This window comes from Raphanus sativus, chromosome 2 (genome assembly GCF_000801105.2).
Source record: "Raphanus sativus cultivar WK10039 chromosome 2, ASM80110v3, whole genome shotgun sequence".
In the NCBI taxonomy this organism is placed as follows: Eukaryota; Viridiplantae; Streptophyta; class Magnoliopsida; order Brassicales; family Brassicaceae; genus Raphanus; species Raphanus sativus.
Genome location: NC_079512.1, coordinates 17,035,993 through 17,050,903, shown reverse-complemented (window position 1 = coordinate 17,050,903; position 14,911 = coordinate 17,035,993). Strand labels below are relative to the sequence as shown.

Genomic DNA, 14,911 nt, shown 5'->3' with positions numbered 1-14,911 from the left:
CGAGTCGAGAGGACTAAAGTAACCGGCTATAGGCAGTATAATTCACCGGTCACCTTATCTTTATTTGTTTTCAATTTTTCAACCCGAATCTTTCAAGAAATCTTTAATCTCTCTTCTCTCTTTTTATATTTCTATTTCTATTTTATTTTTATTTTTTTTCTCAAGAAAACAAAAACAAAGACAATCACTCACTACTACAACTCCAGAAGAGAGAAGAAAACAAACAAGAGAGGGGGGTACTTGTTTCTTCTTCGTCATTCTCACGAATTCGTCATCTCATCTGGGTTCTCTCAAATTCTCTTCCTTTCTGGTTGCAAAGTGCAAACCAGATTTGTTTTGTACTCAACTCTCTCTCTCTCTCTCTCTCTCTTCTTTCTTCTTTCTCATTCTTCATGATTTCTCCTTTTGGGTGTGGTTTGGGGGCTTCAATCATGTGTTTATGATGTTGAATTATTAAATCTATAATTGAGAGAAAACCTTTCTTTTTTGACCGTTGAATAAAAGGCAAAGAGAGGAAGAAGAAGAAGAGGGAAAAGATTGTGTCTTTGTGAGATTAAGACATACGTTTATGCTCTGTCTTTTAGCTCTCCTTTTGTTTACCATCAATGTTGCACTAAAACTGTTAGTTAGAGAGAGAGAGAGAGAGAAAGAGAGAGTTTCTGTAACAAAAAATTGATTCTTTTCTTTAGATTCTTTGTTAAAAAAAAAATGCCGATGTTTCAGCCGTTGAAGAGAGATGGGTTAGTTGGATTCGAAGGGGGTGGTGACGGGCAAGTCTTAGATCTAGACACGGCGGTGAAAGACGGACTTCTCGGCGGAGTTAACGGCGGTGGCGTTCCCGACGAGAAGCTAGATCTGAAAACCATGATAAAGGAGCTGGATTTACAAGACATACCCTCTGTTTTCATCTGCCCTATCTCCCTCGAGCCGATGCAAGATCCCGTCACCTTGTGCACCGGTCAAACCTACGAGAGGTCCAACATCCACAGATGGTTCAGCCTCGGCCACTTGACTTGTCCCACCACAATGCAGGAGCTTTGGGACGACGCGGTGACTCCCAACAGGACGCTTCACCATCTGATCTACACTTGGTTCTCTCAGAAGTACGTGTTGATGAAGAAACGCTCCGAGGATGTTCAAGGGAGAGCCATTGAGGTTCTCGGGACGTTGAGGAAAGCGAAAGGGCAAGGTAGGGTTCATGCGTTGAGCGAGCTTAAGCAGATCGTTGTGGCTCATCTCATGGCGAGGAAGACTGTTGTTGAAGAAGGAGGCGTCTCTCTCATCTCTTCTCTGTTAGGTCCTTTCACTTCCCACGCTGTTGGATCCGAGGTTGTTGCGATTCTCGTGAGTCTTGATCTTGATTCCGATTCCAAGTCCGGGCTGATGCAGCCCGCTAAGGTTTCTCTGATCGTTGATATGTTGAACGATGGATCGAACGAGACTAAAGTGAACTGCGTTAGGTTGATAAGAGGGTTGGTGGAGGAGAAAGGGTTTAGGCCGGAGCTGGTTTCGAGTCATAGTCTGCTTGTTGGTTTAATGAGATTGGTTAAGGATAAAAGACATAGGTACGGTGTGTCTCCTGCGCTTGGTTTGCTCAAACCGATCTCTGCTCATAAACAAGTTCGTAGCTTGATGGTTAGAGTGGGTGCAGTGCCTCAATTAGTCGACGTGTTACCGTCTTTAGACCCGGATTGTCTGGAATCAGCTCTGTTTGTGCTTGATGCTTTGTGTTCGGACATGGAAGGAAGGGTTGCTGTCAAGGACTCTGCAAACACCATTCCTTACACTGTTAAGGTGCTGATGAGGGTTACTGAGAGTTGCACTAACTACGCGCTGTCGATTCTTTGGTCTGTCTGTAAGTTGGCTCCTGAGGAATGTTCACCTCTTGCTGTAGAGGTGGGTCTTGCCGCAAAGCTGTTGCTCGTGATTCAGAGCGGGTGTGATCCGGCGCTGAAGCAGAGGTCAGCTGAGCTACTCAAGCTTTGTAGTCTACATTATTCAGACACCATGTTTATTTCCAAATGCAGACTCACAAGGACAATCCAATAGCGTAAAGTTTATATCCTTGGCACTGATGATACCAATGAAACAGTATGTGCGAGTCTGCCCCTGGCCTGATGTATATACATAAGATGGATAGTTTGAAGATTCAGCTATTGGTATGACAATCAATAACAATTCAAAGGGGGAAAGCAAGAAATCTGAAGATTGAACACACATGGTAAAAGAAGCTGAGCCGGTTAAGGATGGGTTTGTAACGGTTTAATGATGGTTCGGTTTGCAATAAACAATGGGGGGTTAGCAAATCTGTGTAAAGTTACTGCCTTTGATTACGTTATTGTTGTTACTACCTCTCTACTTGGGTCCTTGTGAGAGGTTGTTTTGCTTTTTGACCAACTCAAAACAGAAAGAGAAAAAAAAAGAAAGAAGCAATATCTTTTGACCTGAAGCTTGTGGCCTCTTTAAGCTTTTTTGAATATCTTTTTCTTCGTTCAATGTTTTTCTATTACATTTTCTTACTTTTAGAAATTAGGAAAAAAATGTCTTTATTGCCCATTATTAGTTCATCTTTGTTCCGAGGCCTCCCTTATTGTCTTACAATGTTTAAAAAAGTACAAGAAATAGTTATTCGTGCATATCAAAACACTGTTGTTTCCCTGGAGTAACATCTCAAAGTACAGTACAATGTGAATCTGATTCTTGTCTAATAAGTAGAGTGGAAGTTGTGGTGGAGACCAGAAGTCCCCATACATTGGTCTCTTAGCTAGTCACTGTTTTCATGAACAATTGAAAAGATAGTGGGATTTGACAAGTGAAACATGCAACTATTTATTTAGCTATTCATTACCCCAAAAATCACATGCTTGGCTTAGATCGGTTGTCTGTTTCGCAAACCAGAGTGTGAGCAAATCCCTGTGTTTTAGTGTATATCACAGTTTTGATGTGAGAGCTTTTGTCTCGACTAGGCATGGGCCTCGGGTACACATTCTCGGTTTAACTATTTACTCATCTATTACTTGGCTTAGATTGGTTGTCTGTTTCACAAACGAGGCTAAGCAAATATCTGTTTTGAGTGGGTTTTGTGTATATCAGTGTTGATGTGAGAGTTTTTTTTTTGTGTGGGTGAGAGCTTTTGTATGGACTATGAGAGATGAATTCAAAGCTCCGAACCGAATCCATCCTCAAAAAATATACTAAACAAAATTCAGAAAGAATTACATATCCAAAAGGATTTTTGAGTTTTAGATGAACTGAAAATTTCAATATTGATTTTGGTTAAAAATTCTGAAATCTTATTTAAAACTATGAGATTTAGTTTTTTTTAATTATTTTATTTTAACAAAATATATCAACCAAAGGATTATACAATCATTTGAAAATTTCTAAAAATCACAATTTAAAACATTTTCAATAGAATTTTAAAATACTTTGTAAATTGACAATTTCAATAGCCTTAAATTGAAATTAAGATTTTAAAATTCATGTTTAAAATCGGGACCAGACTATGTATCCAAATGTCTTTAACTATAAGTCTATTTATTGATAAATACTTTAGGATAGTCCTAATTCTTTTTTGTCACAAATATATCATTCAAAGATCAAAATGACCAAAATATTTTACTAAAAATGTAAGTATTCATTTATACTTTTAGGGTTACCTAATATAAATTTAGACTTTATAGTTTAAAGATGGAGTTTTGGGAGTAAGGTTAAAAATTTTAAAAATAAAAAAATAAAAAATTCATTTTTTTCGTATTTTCGGAAAAATATATTTTTATAAATAGTTATAAAACATATAATTCGAAACTATATATATTTTATTTTATTTGATTTATTTATTTTTATATATTTAGGATATTAAGGTACTTTGTATTTTTAATAAAATTTATTTTGGTCAATTCTTTTGTTGACGGATTTTTGTGATAAAAACTAAAAACTCTATTTTTAGAAATTATTATTCTTTTATTTGTCACAAGTCTTTTTTTTATAACATCATTTTATCATGTTAGCTGGATTGTAAATAATCTCAATGTAACATATTATTCAGAAAGCTTGGTACAAAGTAATAGAAAAGGAAATCAGCAGCATCATCACTTTTAGCTAAACAGTCAGCAACCTTGTTTGCATTCCGAGCCACCCATTGGATCTTGATATCCTGAAACTTGTTTATCCACCATCGAATATCTCTTGTCTAATTGTAATATCCAAAATGCATTGATTTATTATACAAGATATCCACAGCCTTCATGCAGTCACTCTCAATGATCAGTTTTCGATATCCCAAACTCCAGCAATGTTCCAATGCCACAAAAATAGCTTGCATTTCACTTTCCAAAGCATCTCTCACACGTATTCCTCTTGCCAGTAGCAGCTCTGAGGGAAATCCATGGAAGTTTATGTTTCCGTCTTTTACAAATTTTAGTAAATTATCGGCAATTTATTTACAAAATCTTTAAGTAGTCTAGTGGTTAATGATGTAAATAAAAAAAGTAGGTGTGCCTGGTTCAATTATCCGCCAATGCTTATGAAATATAAATATTTTGGCTTTGCATATTATGAGACCTTGTTTTTTAAATGGATTCTGGTTTAAAATTATTGAGGACTGGCACTGTTCTTGCTTGTATAGATCTTTTGTAGGTACCAACAACATCATCTCGAATAATCCATCTTGCCTTACTCTGTCTGTGAATATAATTGAAAGAGCCATCAGTATTACACTTAACCCATCCCTCAGGAGGCCTTTTCCAAAACATCAGTATTTGTCATAAGTCTAACTATAACCAGGAGCACAGAAATAGTGAAAAGAAAAAAGATATGGGGGTGGGAACTTGAATTTAGTGGGCTTTTATGCCAAAGCCCATTTAGCTGAAGATTTGATTTAGCGTCGTCAATGAGGTTAGTTTATGGTCGCGATGAGATCATAGAGAGAGAAAGAGATCCAGAAAACATGGCGTGGTTAGCCAGATCCATAGCGAATTCCCTCAAGATCGATGAAGACGAAGATGATGATGAGAAGGAGACCATCATCAAGGAAAACCCTATCCAAGATCCCGGTTCCGATCAACAACCGTCTTCGCCGTCGTCGGCGTTGAAATCACAGTCACCACGAGGCGTGAAGGAAGACATCTCCGAACTCACGAAGACCTTCAGAAGTCAGCTATGGGGTGTCGCTTCATTCCTGGCGCCACCGCCTGCGACGGAGGAGGAGGAGGAGACTCGAAAGTCTTCGGAGGAGGAGGATGTGATCGCTGGGATCAGGAGCGATTTCGTGGAGATCGGAGGTAGGTTCAAGACCGGGATCTCGAAGCTATCGGGGAACTTGCCTGTATCGGAGATTACGAAGATGGCTTCGAGTTTCTGGCAAGGAGGGGGTGATGATGGTGTTGGAGATGTGATTGGTGTGACGGAGGAAGTAGTTGGTTTCGCCAAGGATCTTGCTCTTCATCCTGAGACGTGGCTTGACTTCCCCTTCCCCGAGGAGGATAATAACTTCGATGGTACGTTTGGAATCTAATTCAAGAATTGGAATCTTGAGTCTAGGGAAGACCTAAAGTGTTTGTTGTTATGCTGTGTATTGAAAATGTTGTTAAGATTCTTTCGTTTACAGACTTTGAGATGACTGATGCTCAATATGAGCACGCCCTGGCCGTGGAAAGGGTTGCAACGGGTCTAGCTGCTTTGAGGATCGAGCTTTGCCCTGCTTACATGAGCGAGTATTGCTTCTGGAGGATTTACTTTGTACTTATGCATCCTAAGTTCAGCAAACATGATGCCTTGCTTCTCTCTACTCCTCAGGTAAGCTTGTTTCTCTTCTTGCACTGTCTTTTCATAGCTAATCTAACGGAGCTTATGCTTCAATGGAAGGTTCTCAGGGCTGATAATGAACTTTAATAGTTAGCATTTGAGTTAGGTTTGCAGTGTTTATGGAAAAAAGTGACTTTTTCTGATGTGAATCATTTTATTTTTCCTTTTTTAATTAAAGGTACTTGAATCAAGAGCATTGTTATCTCATGAGCTGCTGCATAAGAGAAACAAAGCTGAAGTGATGGTTCCAGAGAGTAGCGGTGATATAGGAACTGCTAGTGCCAATGAGGAACCACTTACTGTGTCTTCACCAGAGCCAGTCAAGACCATCTCTGTCGAAACAATACATTCGAGTGAGACATCTGAGGTTGAGACGGAGAAGCATCCAATCGAGAGCAAGGAGATACAAGTTGTTGACAAGCCTGTGATTGAAGAAAAACCAGCACCAGCGCCTCAAGACAAGCCAGTCACTGGATCTTCACCTAGAGTTATTGACGTTCAAGTCGATGATGATGATGATGATGATGTTGATGATTGGTTGAAGGATGAAGATAATGCTGGAACTGTTAGCTCCACCGTAGCAACCAAACATGTTGTGGATGAAGATGAAGATGTAACGTTTAGTGATCTGGAAGAAGATGACGACGATGTGCCAGTGAATTACAAGAAATGATTCTCGAATCCTCAGACCTAAGAAGTTAAGTTTTATTTAAACGCTGTCTGTTGAAGAAGAATGTGCCACGGCCGTGATCAGGTAAGCGAGAAGAAGAAAAGAATGAAACGGTGGGCTTTATTGTTGCTGAAAAAAACGTTGATGCAGTATTGTGTGATCTGTGACCCTTACTATGCGTTTAATTGCAGTTATGTTTGTGGACGCTTTCTTTCGAGAAATTGCAGGGCATGTAAATAAAACAGCACCATGTGATGATAATTATTATTCCAAAATATTCGAAATTCCGTTGATTATTAACCTTTTGAAACTAGTGTCATTTCATGTTACTATAATAGAAGGGTCAATTAGGGGAATGGACAACTTTTAAATTTGAATTAGAAAAATGGGTCACTTCAAGTTTATATTAGGCAATTGGGCAACCTAATAGAGAGAGAATAAATTTATGACATTTTTAACCTTTTTGCCTATTAAACTTGGCAAACTGGAAAAATAACCTAGTAGAAAAAGTTAAAACTAAAGATTGTAAACAAAAAAGAAAATCTAAAATTTAACAAAATTTCCATCCCCTCTCGTCAAGTCCACACCATCTTCATCATGACACGCAGATGTAGCCCATTAAAACCAACAATTTTGTTGACCAAAAGTCTCTGGCCATAAGGTTAGTTGACTATGTTCTACAATTCATGTGCTGGAAGTTCTGCTCTACTAGAGTCATTGAAGGTTTCAACCAATTTACTAGCCTACCACAATGTTCGGAGTTTTGAAAATGATATGGATTTAAACTTTGTGGCTTGGGTTTGTGTGGCTACCTTGAAGATTTCTGATGGGTTCATTAGAATCTATAATTTGAGAACATTGCTATATCTCTCTTTTGTGAATTTTTTTGGTGGGTTCACCGTTTTTGTCTTTGATTTCATCATCTTCTTCTATCGAAGAAAGTACTTTGCAACCATGTATTCTATCTATGAAAGGAGTTGGATTCTGAACTTGTTACCTAGTTATCGTTTCAGTTTATTTGATGATATGTCATTTTGTATATTGGTCAGTACGGAACCAGAAATTGTAATCAAGAATATTTCAGTGTTTTTGGTTAGTGAAAATTAATTTTCAACGTTACATCATGTGACTATTATTCTAGCTGTCTGACTTAGTCATGTAGGTTTTTTTTACGCATTTAAGTTTTGATTTGATTTTGCTTTCACCTTCTGAAAAATATCAATATGATTTTATCTTATACCTAACTAGAAAATCATGTTTTATTTATTTCCTAATAATATTTTGCTATCATTGATTTGTAACTATGCGGAATGGCAGAATGGTGTGTGAAATGCGATTACGCAAAAAATTTACCAATCAACAAAATGTTGCGGAATGAAAAAAAAATGCAAAAACACAGATCTGTGTTTTTGCTGACAAAAATATAAAGAGAAATTTATTAATTGGAAAAGTAAGTTTTTGTGGATTATGATGGAATTGTTTTTCAAAATTAACACTTCTATATTATTAAATTTTATACTAATACTATCTTAAAATTTAAAATAGATAGCAATAAATTTCTAATGATAAATAATTATTTTGTAAATAAAGTTCTATTATAATTGTATATTATAAAATGTTAATCTATTGTTAAAACTTATTGAAAGATAAGTTAGATATTCATAATAAAAACTAAAATGTTTTTAATAAATCTTAGTTGTTTTCACATTATGTAATAATTAGTTAGGTTATTGTTATTTGTTATAACAAATTAAATACCATATAAAATAGTTTAAGCAATTAATATGTATTCCATCATTCCGCAAATTTTAAAATTTTTCGCAGTTTAACAAATTTTTTCCACAGTTTAACTATTATTTCCGTGATTCCACGATTAAGTGATGGTTACCAATCGGAGCCTAAATCTCTTCATCTGTTATCAACGATAATATGTTGTTAAAAAATATTATCGACTATAATATCTACTTCCCTATAAAAACGGGCGGAAGCGATTAATGTGTACTTTTAAATTTCTTGATCTGTGCATTTCAATTATCCGCAACAAATAATAAAGACAAACAATAGTTATTCATATTCTAAAAGATCTATTAGACGCAGTGCGAGACAACAATCGTCTTTTGTCATTCACATGGATGCAGAGCTACCAGTTTGGTGTACAGAGTCAGTATGAGTCTGTATGTTCGATGACAAAAAAAAAATTCCTAAAAACAGTAAGCGTTATCTAAAGTCAAATCTAACATTATAAAGAAATATAAACACATCTTATAACACTGTTTACAAAACCAGAGAATTGTTATTCAAGAGCATTTAATATCTAATTCAAAACACAAATAAAATTATATTTGGACTATTTTAAAATATAGCATAAGATGATTAATTACCCAGCAGAAAATATGTAAACGATAACAAGAGAGATTTGGACCTTAGTTTGAGCTGCAACATATGCAAATGCTGATAGTGTATGATATTTTTATTTTTATTTTTGTATCTTCTATTTATTTATAAGTAATTATATAAAATTATATTTATAAGTAATTATATAAAATTATATTTATTTGCTTAGGTCAAATAGTTAAATATCTTAATTGGTAATATTATCAATATATTTAGTTAATATATATAATTAGATAATCATTTTGGCTTTTTTTTGGTTTGGTTCGGTTTAAAAACAGACCAAACCGGACCATTTAGGCTGATAAAAACTTTAACCAAATGGTTTGGATATATATTTTTGTTTGGTTTGGGTTGGTTTGAGTTTGGTTGGATCAGTTCGGTTTGGTTTGTTTCGGTTCTTTTACCCACCATGTTATTGGTCCATTTATAAGATGTATGTTGTTTTAATAGATAAAATTTATATATTGCATGTGAACTATAAGATTGTTTGTGTTTGAAAATGTTATATTAAACAATTAGTAATATAATAAATATTACAATTAATTATGTAAAAAAATAATTATGTGTGTTAAATAAAAATAATCACCGCACGGTTGTGCGGGTCATACTAAATATGCAAAAATTACAAAGGTTTTGTTTGACAGACAGAAACATAATTCAAACTTGGCCTAATAACTCTTTTGCTCTATAGGTGTATTAAAATATTAGAGCTGGCCACATGACCAGACATAGATCTGATCAAGGTAGAACAGCTATTGCCACTACACCACTGATTGCAGCTGCAATTGCTCCGACCACAAATCCTGGTAGGTTTCCACCTCCGAACCACGAATCGAACTGTCCAGCTCCAAGCGACACCACCATTTGTGGTATCACGATTGCCAAATTTAGAACTCCCAGTGAAAGGCCTATACATAGAGTTGGTGGTACATTATATATTCGATATTTAAACATTATTATAAAAAGAAAAAAACCCATCAATAATTCAAAAAAAAAATTAAGTACCTTGACCAGCGCCGGAGTTGCTTGAGATTATGGAAGCTAGTGCAAACGGAATACTGAATGTAACCTATAGTAATTACGAACAAAATAAATTAATGTGATATGTTATAAGAGTAACACAAAAAATGTGAGAGGAGGAGACAGGATAGTTACTTACAGCAAGTGGAATACCAAGAATAGCAAAGAGAGACAATGCAGCAGCTCTAATGCCATCGGTCGGACCGGCCAATTCACCGGCGGTTTTCCTGTGAGCATCGGCATACTTTGTAACCAAAACCGTCATGGACAAACACACCGCGAGGATGAAATTCACAACTCCCCAGAGCCGTTTAGCACCACCCATTTTCTGTCCAGTCCATTCAATACCAAGCGACATGAATCCAAGAACGATGGCATTTATCATCAGTCCCAACGAACCGGCATGGACTCCTTGGTTGTAAAGCTTCTTCAAACCATCGTTCCCGCTCGAGTCTCCACCGTACACCTCACGACCCATCCAATCGGTATCGAACAGAAGAAAAGGGAACCAGGCGATCCAGTTTAGGGCAGTGACGATTATCAGCATCCACATAGGACGTTCCATCACCTTGAAGGCTCCAATGATCTCCCCGAAGAAGGGTGTCTTCACTTCGGGGTCTTCCTTTTCCGGTGACCATTGCTTGTCTTTAACGTACCAGAGCGATGATATGGTTACAAACAAGAGTAAAACAATGGAGAGGAAGAAACAACTCTTGAAATTCGCGCAGTAGATATCGCATGCTCTAGTCATCGTGAAGGGGAAAATCTTGTGTAGGTTGGTGTAAGAACCTGTTGTGTATCCCAATATGTTTCCAACCGCCATGAAGAAGGAAAAAAACGCCCGCGTTTTCCTCGCGTCTCCCGCGGCTAAATCGGCTAAAAAAGCCCGACAAGGGCCTTGGAGAGTGTTGTTCGCCACGTCCAGGATCCAGAACCCGAGAGCGAAGAACCATATGGCACGCACCTTCACCTTGTCCTCGAGTCTGTCTCCTGTCACTTGTCCGAGATCAGCGGCGTAACCGATCAGTAAACCGGCGACTATGACGAGGACGGCTCCAGAAGCGATAAAAGGATGCCGACGACCGAATCTTGACGTGCATCGGTCGCTGTAGTAACCGACGGTCGGCTGGACGAGCATGCCGGAGATGGGACTGTGAGAGAAACTGAACTTCTGTATTTTATTAACTTGACTGAATGAATTACAACGATGAGACCGAGCTCAATATAAAGAGCTAAACCAAAGGATCTAGATAAAGACTATTTACAGCTGGAAAGGTAATAGACAGACTGCCTTATCCTTAGCCACTACACGATAAGAGCGGTGTGAAGGGATTGAAGGTGGGAACCGTACATCCTTGCTCTGTTCTGCAACACGCCAAAGACAGAGGAGAAGACCGTTGTATGTGTTGAGCTTCGGGCTTATTAGTCTGGTGGACTTCTAATATCTGATGGGCCTTCGGTTGGGCCTTGTCTCTAACATCCCCCCTCAAACTTGGCGTAGGAGTTTCTTCTACACCAAGTTTGCTTCTAAGCTGTTCAAACGCCTTCCTTGGCAAAGCTTTGGTAAAGATGTCTGCAGTTTGAAGTGCCGCAGGAATATGCATGGTCTCAATCAGCCCAAGAGCAACTCGTTCTCGTATATAATGCCAGTCTTGTTCAAAGTGCTTTGACTTCTTATGAAGAGCTGGATTCATACTCAAGTAAACTGCTGACAAATTGTCACAGAGAAGAAGAGTTGCCTTGTCTTGCGGAATGTGGAGATCACGCAATAGTTGAGAGATCCAGGTTATCTCTTGAGCTGTTTATGCTAATGCCCTGTACTCTGCTTCAGTTGATGAGCGGGAGACAGTTTCCTGTCGCTTTGCAGACCAAGACACCAAGTTTGAACCAAGGATTGTGCAGAACCCAGTTGTAGACCTCCTTGTTTCAGGGCATCCCGACCAATCACTATCGCAATATGCCATCAGAGTGAGGTCTGAGCTCTTCTTAATGTACATACCAAACGTAGCAGTCCCTTTAAGATACCGTAGGATGCGCTTGAGCAAGGTAAAGTCAGTGACTGTGGGGGCGTGCATCCTTTGACACACTAGATTGACCGCAAATTGTATGTCAGGCCTAGTGGAGCTTACCTGCCAAACTCCTGAAGTAAGTAGGATCTTCAAACAGCGTAGTATCCATTTCTTCTATTCTCTGAGGTAATGGAGTTGGCATTGGATTGCAGTCAGACATAGCAGCAGCGTGAAGAATCTCTTTGACATACGCCGTTTGATGAAGGAAGACCCCGTCAGGAAGAGTCTGCATCTCAATGCCAAGAAAATACGTGGGTGTCTCCATATCTTTCATACTGAACCTTTCAGACAACGCATCAACCAACTTTTGAAGAATACCCACAGTATTACCAATAAGAAGTATGTCATCCACATACAGGAGAAGGACCATGAAGTTGTTATCTCTGCTGTACGTGAACAACGATGGATCAGATGTGCTGCAGACAAACCCAAAATCAATCAGAAAGTTACTAAAAGTGTCAAACCAAGCTCTAAGTGCTTGTTTAAGGCCATAGAGGGCTTTGGTTAGTTTGCACATGTAGTCGGGTTTGTCTTGATCCACAAATCCATCAGGCTGATACATATACACTGGTTCCTGTAAATCTCTATGAAGGAATGCACTAGACACATCCAGTTGCTTGATTGGCCAACTTTGTGAAACCGCAATGTTGAGCATCAACTTTATAGTCGCAGTGCGGACAACTGGACTAAATGTTTCCAAGTAATCAAGCCCTTCCTCCTGATAACACCCTTTAGCTACTAGCCTTGATCTGAGCTTCTTAACCGTTCCATCTGGTTAAGCTTGACCGTGTGCACCCATCCGTTGGTAAGGATGTTCATATCATCAGTCGGAGGCACCAATGTCCAAGTGTTCAACATGTGTATCACTCTCATCTCATGAGAAACCGCTTCATTCCAACCTGGATGTTGCAGGGCTTCTTTTATATTTTTAGGTAGAGCCACTGTAGACCGAGGAGCAAGCAGAGCATAACAAGAGTTTGGTTTCTGAATGCCTGCCTTTCTTCTTGTCTGCATAGGATGTGTATTCACAGGTTGAACTGGTACTGTTGGAGGGATGACCACTTCAGGAACCAGAGGATTTGGTTCTTCATAAACAACATTTTGTTGTTCTTCCACTTCTAGCTGAGGCTCCGGTTGAGGCTGTATTTGAGGTGAGGGAAAGAGTTGCATTGGAGATGTCACAGTGGGAGGCAAAGTTTCATCTTTAGTTGCCATTTGCCAAGCGTTCAGCAGCCTAGAGTCATACCGAGGAACCAGGTGCTTGTACTGATCTTTAAAGGGAAATAATTCCTCATCAAAGATGGCATGTCTAGTGATATAGACCTTGCCGGAGGGCGGATACAAGCACCGGTAGCCTTTGTACATCGTACTATAGCCAAGGCAAACACACTGCAGAGATTTTGGCTCAAACTTGTGCTCCTGCAGAGGTCTCAAACAGGGGTAACAAGCCGAACCAAAAACTCGAAGAGCAGAGTAATTAGGCTTGGCGTTGTACAACATTTCATGAGGACTCTTGTTGTGCAGAGCTGAAGACGGAAGTAGATTACTGATGTAACTGGCAGCTGAAAACGCTTCCACCCAGAGATTTAAAGGGAGATGACTCTGAAACATCATCGCCATGCCTAGCTCAGTAAAGTGTCTGTGTCTTCTTCCAGCTAAGCCATTATGTTCAGGCGTATATGGACATGAAACGCGATGCACAATCCCATGATGCTGAAGAAACTCTTTCATCTGATTGTTGATAAACTCACCACCACCATCAGACTGAAACTCTTTAATACTTGTATCAAACTGCTTCTCAACCATTGCTTTAAACATAGTAAAGACTTGAAAAAATTCTGATTTATTGCGAAGAGGATACAACCACGAGAATCTAGTACAGTCATCCACCAACACAGCATAAAAACGAAATCCTTGACTAGAGAGAATTGGAGAAGGCCCCCTTCTCAACCATTGCTTTAAACATAGTAAAGACTTGAAAAAATTCTGATTTATTGCGAAGAGGATACAACCACGAGAATCTATTACAGTCATCCACCAACACAGCATAAAAACGAAATCCTTGAGTAGAGAGAATTGGAGAAGGCCCCCACAAATCACAATGAATTCTCTCCAGCGGTTTAACTACATGAGACTGAGATTTAAAAAACTGAAGTTTACTACTCTTCCCCATCTGGCAAGGCTGACAAACGAGGGTGGTTCTGCTCTTATTGATGTTGATTTCCTTGCTTGATTGAAGCTGTTGAAGGATCTTGAAGTTGGTGTGTCCTAATCTGAGATGCCATAGATCTTCTGAAGCTGCTGTATGACGATCAGAGAAGAAAGCTGCAACTCCTTCATCCTTCAACACGTATAGCCCTTTATTTCGACTGCCCTTTGCTACCACTTTCTCTTTGAGGAGATCAATCAGATACACATTTTTAGCATCAAAAAACACACCACATGGATAATCCTCACACAACTTCGAGACTGACAGTAAGGACTTCTGTATAGATGGACAAACCAGTACTTCATTTAAAGACAGATTACCTGAGGCAGAGGAGATAGTAGCTGAGCCGACATGGGTTATGGGTAGGTACGCTCCATCTCCTACCATAATCGCATCAGTTCCCTCATAGGGATGGACTCCTTGGAGATTCGAAGCAGAGGAGGTGATGTGAGCCGAAGCTCCTGAGTCAGGGTGCCAGTCTTTGTCATCTGACACACGAAGAGCATTGAAGGCTGCAGCAGAAGGTTGATAGTTGTTATCGAACCTGTTGTAGCACTTCAATGCCGTGTGTCCCACTCTTCCCCAAATCTGACACAGAGGTCTCTTGTTCTGACTGTTTGTAGGAGCGGACTGATGTTGGGTGAACCCACGACCTCTGCTTGAATAGCCTCCACGACCACGGTAAGATCCACGACCGCGATAGTAACCCTGGTTAGAGTGACCCATTTGTTGAGCTGCAAACGC

The 14,911-nt window shown here is 39.0% G+C and overlaps 4 protein-coding genes across 4 annotated transcripts; 2 read left to right on the top strand and 2 right to left on the bottom strand.

Moving 5' to 3' along the window:
* The first annotated feature begins 138 nt into the window (after window positions 1-138).
* Window positions 139-2,449, top strand: LOC108843598 (U-box domain-containing protein 30). The gene has a single exon (XM_018616826.2). It carries the CDS (start codon window positions 709-711, stop codon window positions 2,047-2,049), a length of 1,341 nt encoding a protein of 446 aa, XP_018472328.1. The 5' UTR covers window positions 139-708; the 3' UTR covers window positions 2,050-2,449.
* Window positions 2,450-4,901: 2,452 nt separating this feature from the next.
* LOC108843421 (uncharacterized) lies at window positions 4,902-6,768 on the top strand. The gene is made up of 3 exons (XM_018616612.2): window positions 4,902-5,498; window positions 5,609-5,796; window positions 5,984-6,768. Exons 1-3 carry the CDS (start codon window positions 4,949-4,951, stop codon window positions 6,476-6,478), a joined length of 1,233 nt encoding a protein of 410 aa, XP_018472114.2. The 5' UTR covers window positions 4,902-4,948; the 3' UTR covers window positions 6,479-6,768.
* A 2,687-nt stretch (window positions 6,769-9,455) lies between these two features.
* LOC108840646 (putative sucrose transport protein SUC6) lies at window positions 9,456-11,493 on the bottom strand. Its single transcript, XM_018613474.2, has 5 exons — window positions 11,382-11,493; window positions 11,155-11,254; window positions 10,029-11,079; window positions 9,875-9,938; window positions 9,456-9,777 (listed from the first exon to the last, which is right to left on the bottom strand). Exons 1-5 carry the CDS (start codon window positions 11,491-11,493, stop codon window positions 9,608-9,610), a joined length of 1,497 nt encoding a protein of 498 aa, XP_018468976.2. The 3' UTR covers window positions 9,456-9,607.
* A 198-nt stretch (window positions 11,494-11,691) lies between these two features.
* On the bottom strand, window positions 11,692-12,520 carry LOC108835970 (uncharacterized mitochondrial protein AtMg00810-like). The gene is made up of 2 exons (XM_018609184.1): window positions 12,019-12,520; window positions 11,692-11,903 (listed from the first exon to the last, which is right to left on the bottom strand). The coding sequence occupies exons 1-2, from the start codon at window positions 12,518-12,520 to the stop codon at window positions 11,692-11,694; spliced, it is 714 nt and encodes a 237-aa protein (XP_018464686.1).
* Between the last annotated feature and the right edge of the window lie 2,391 nt (window positions 12,521-14,911).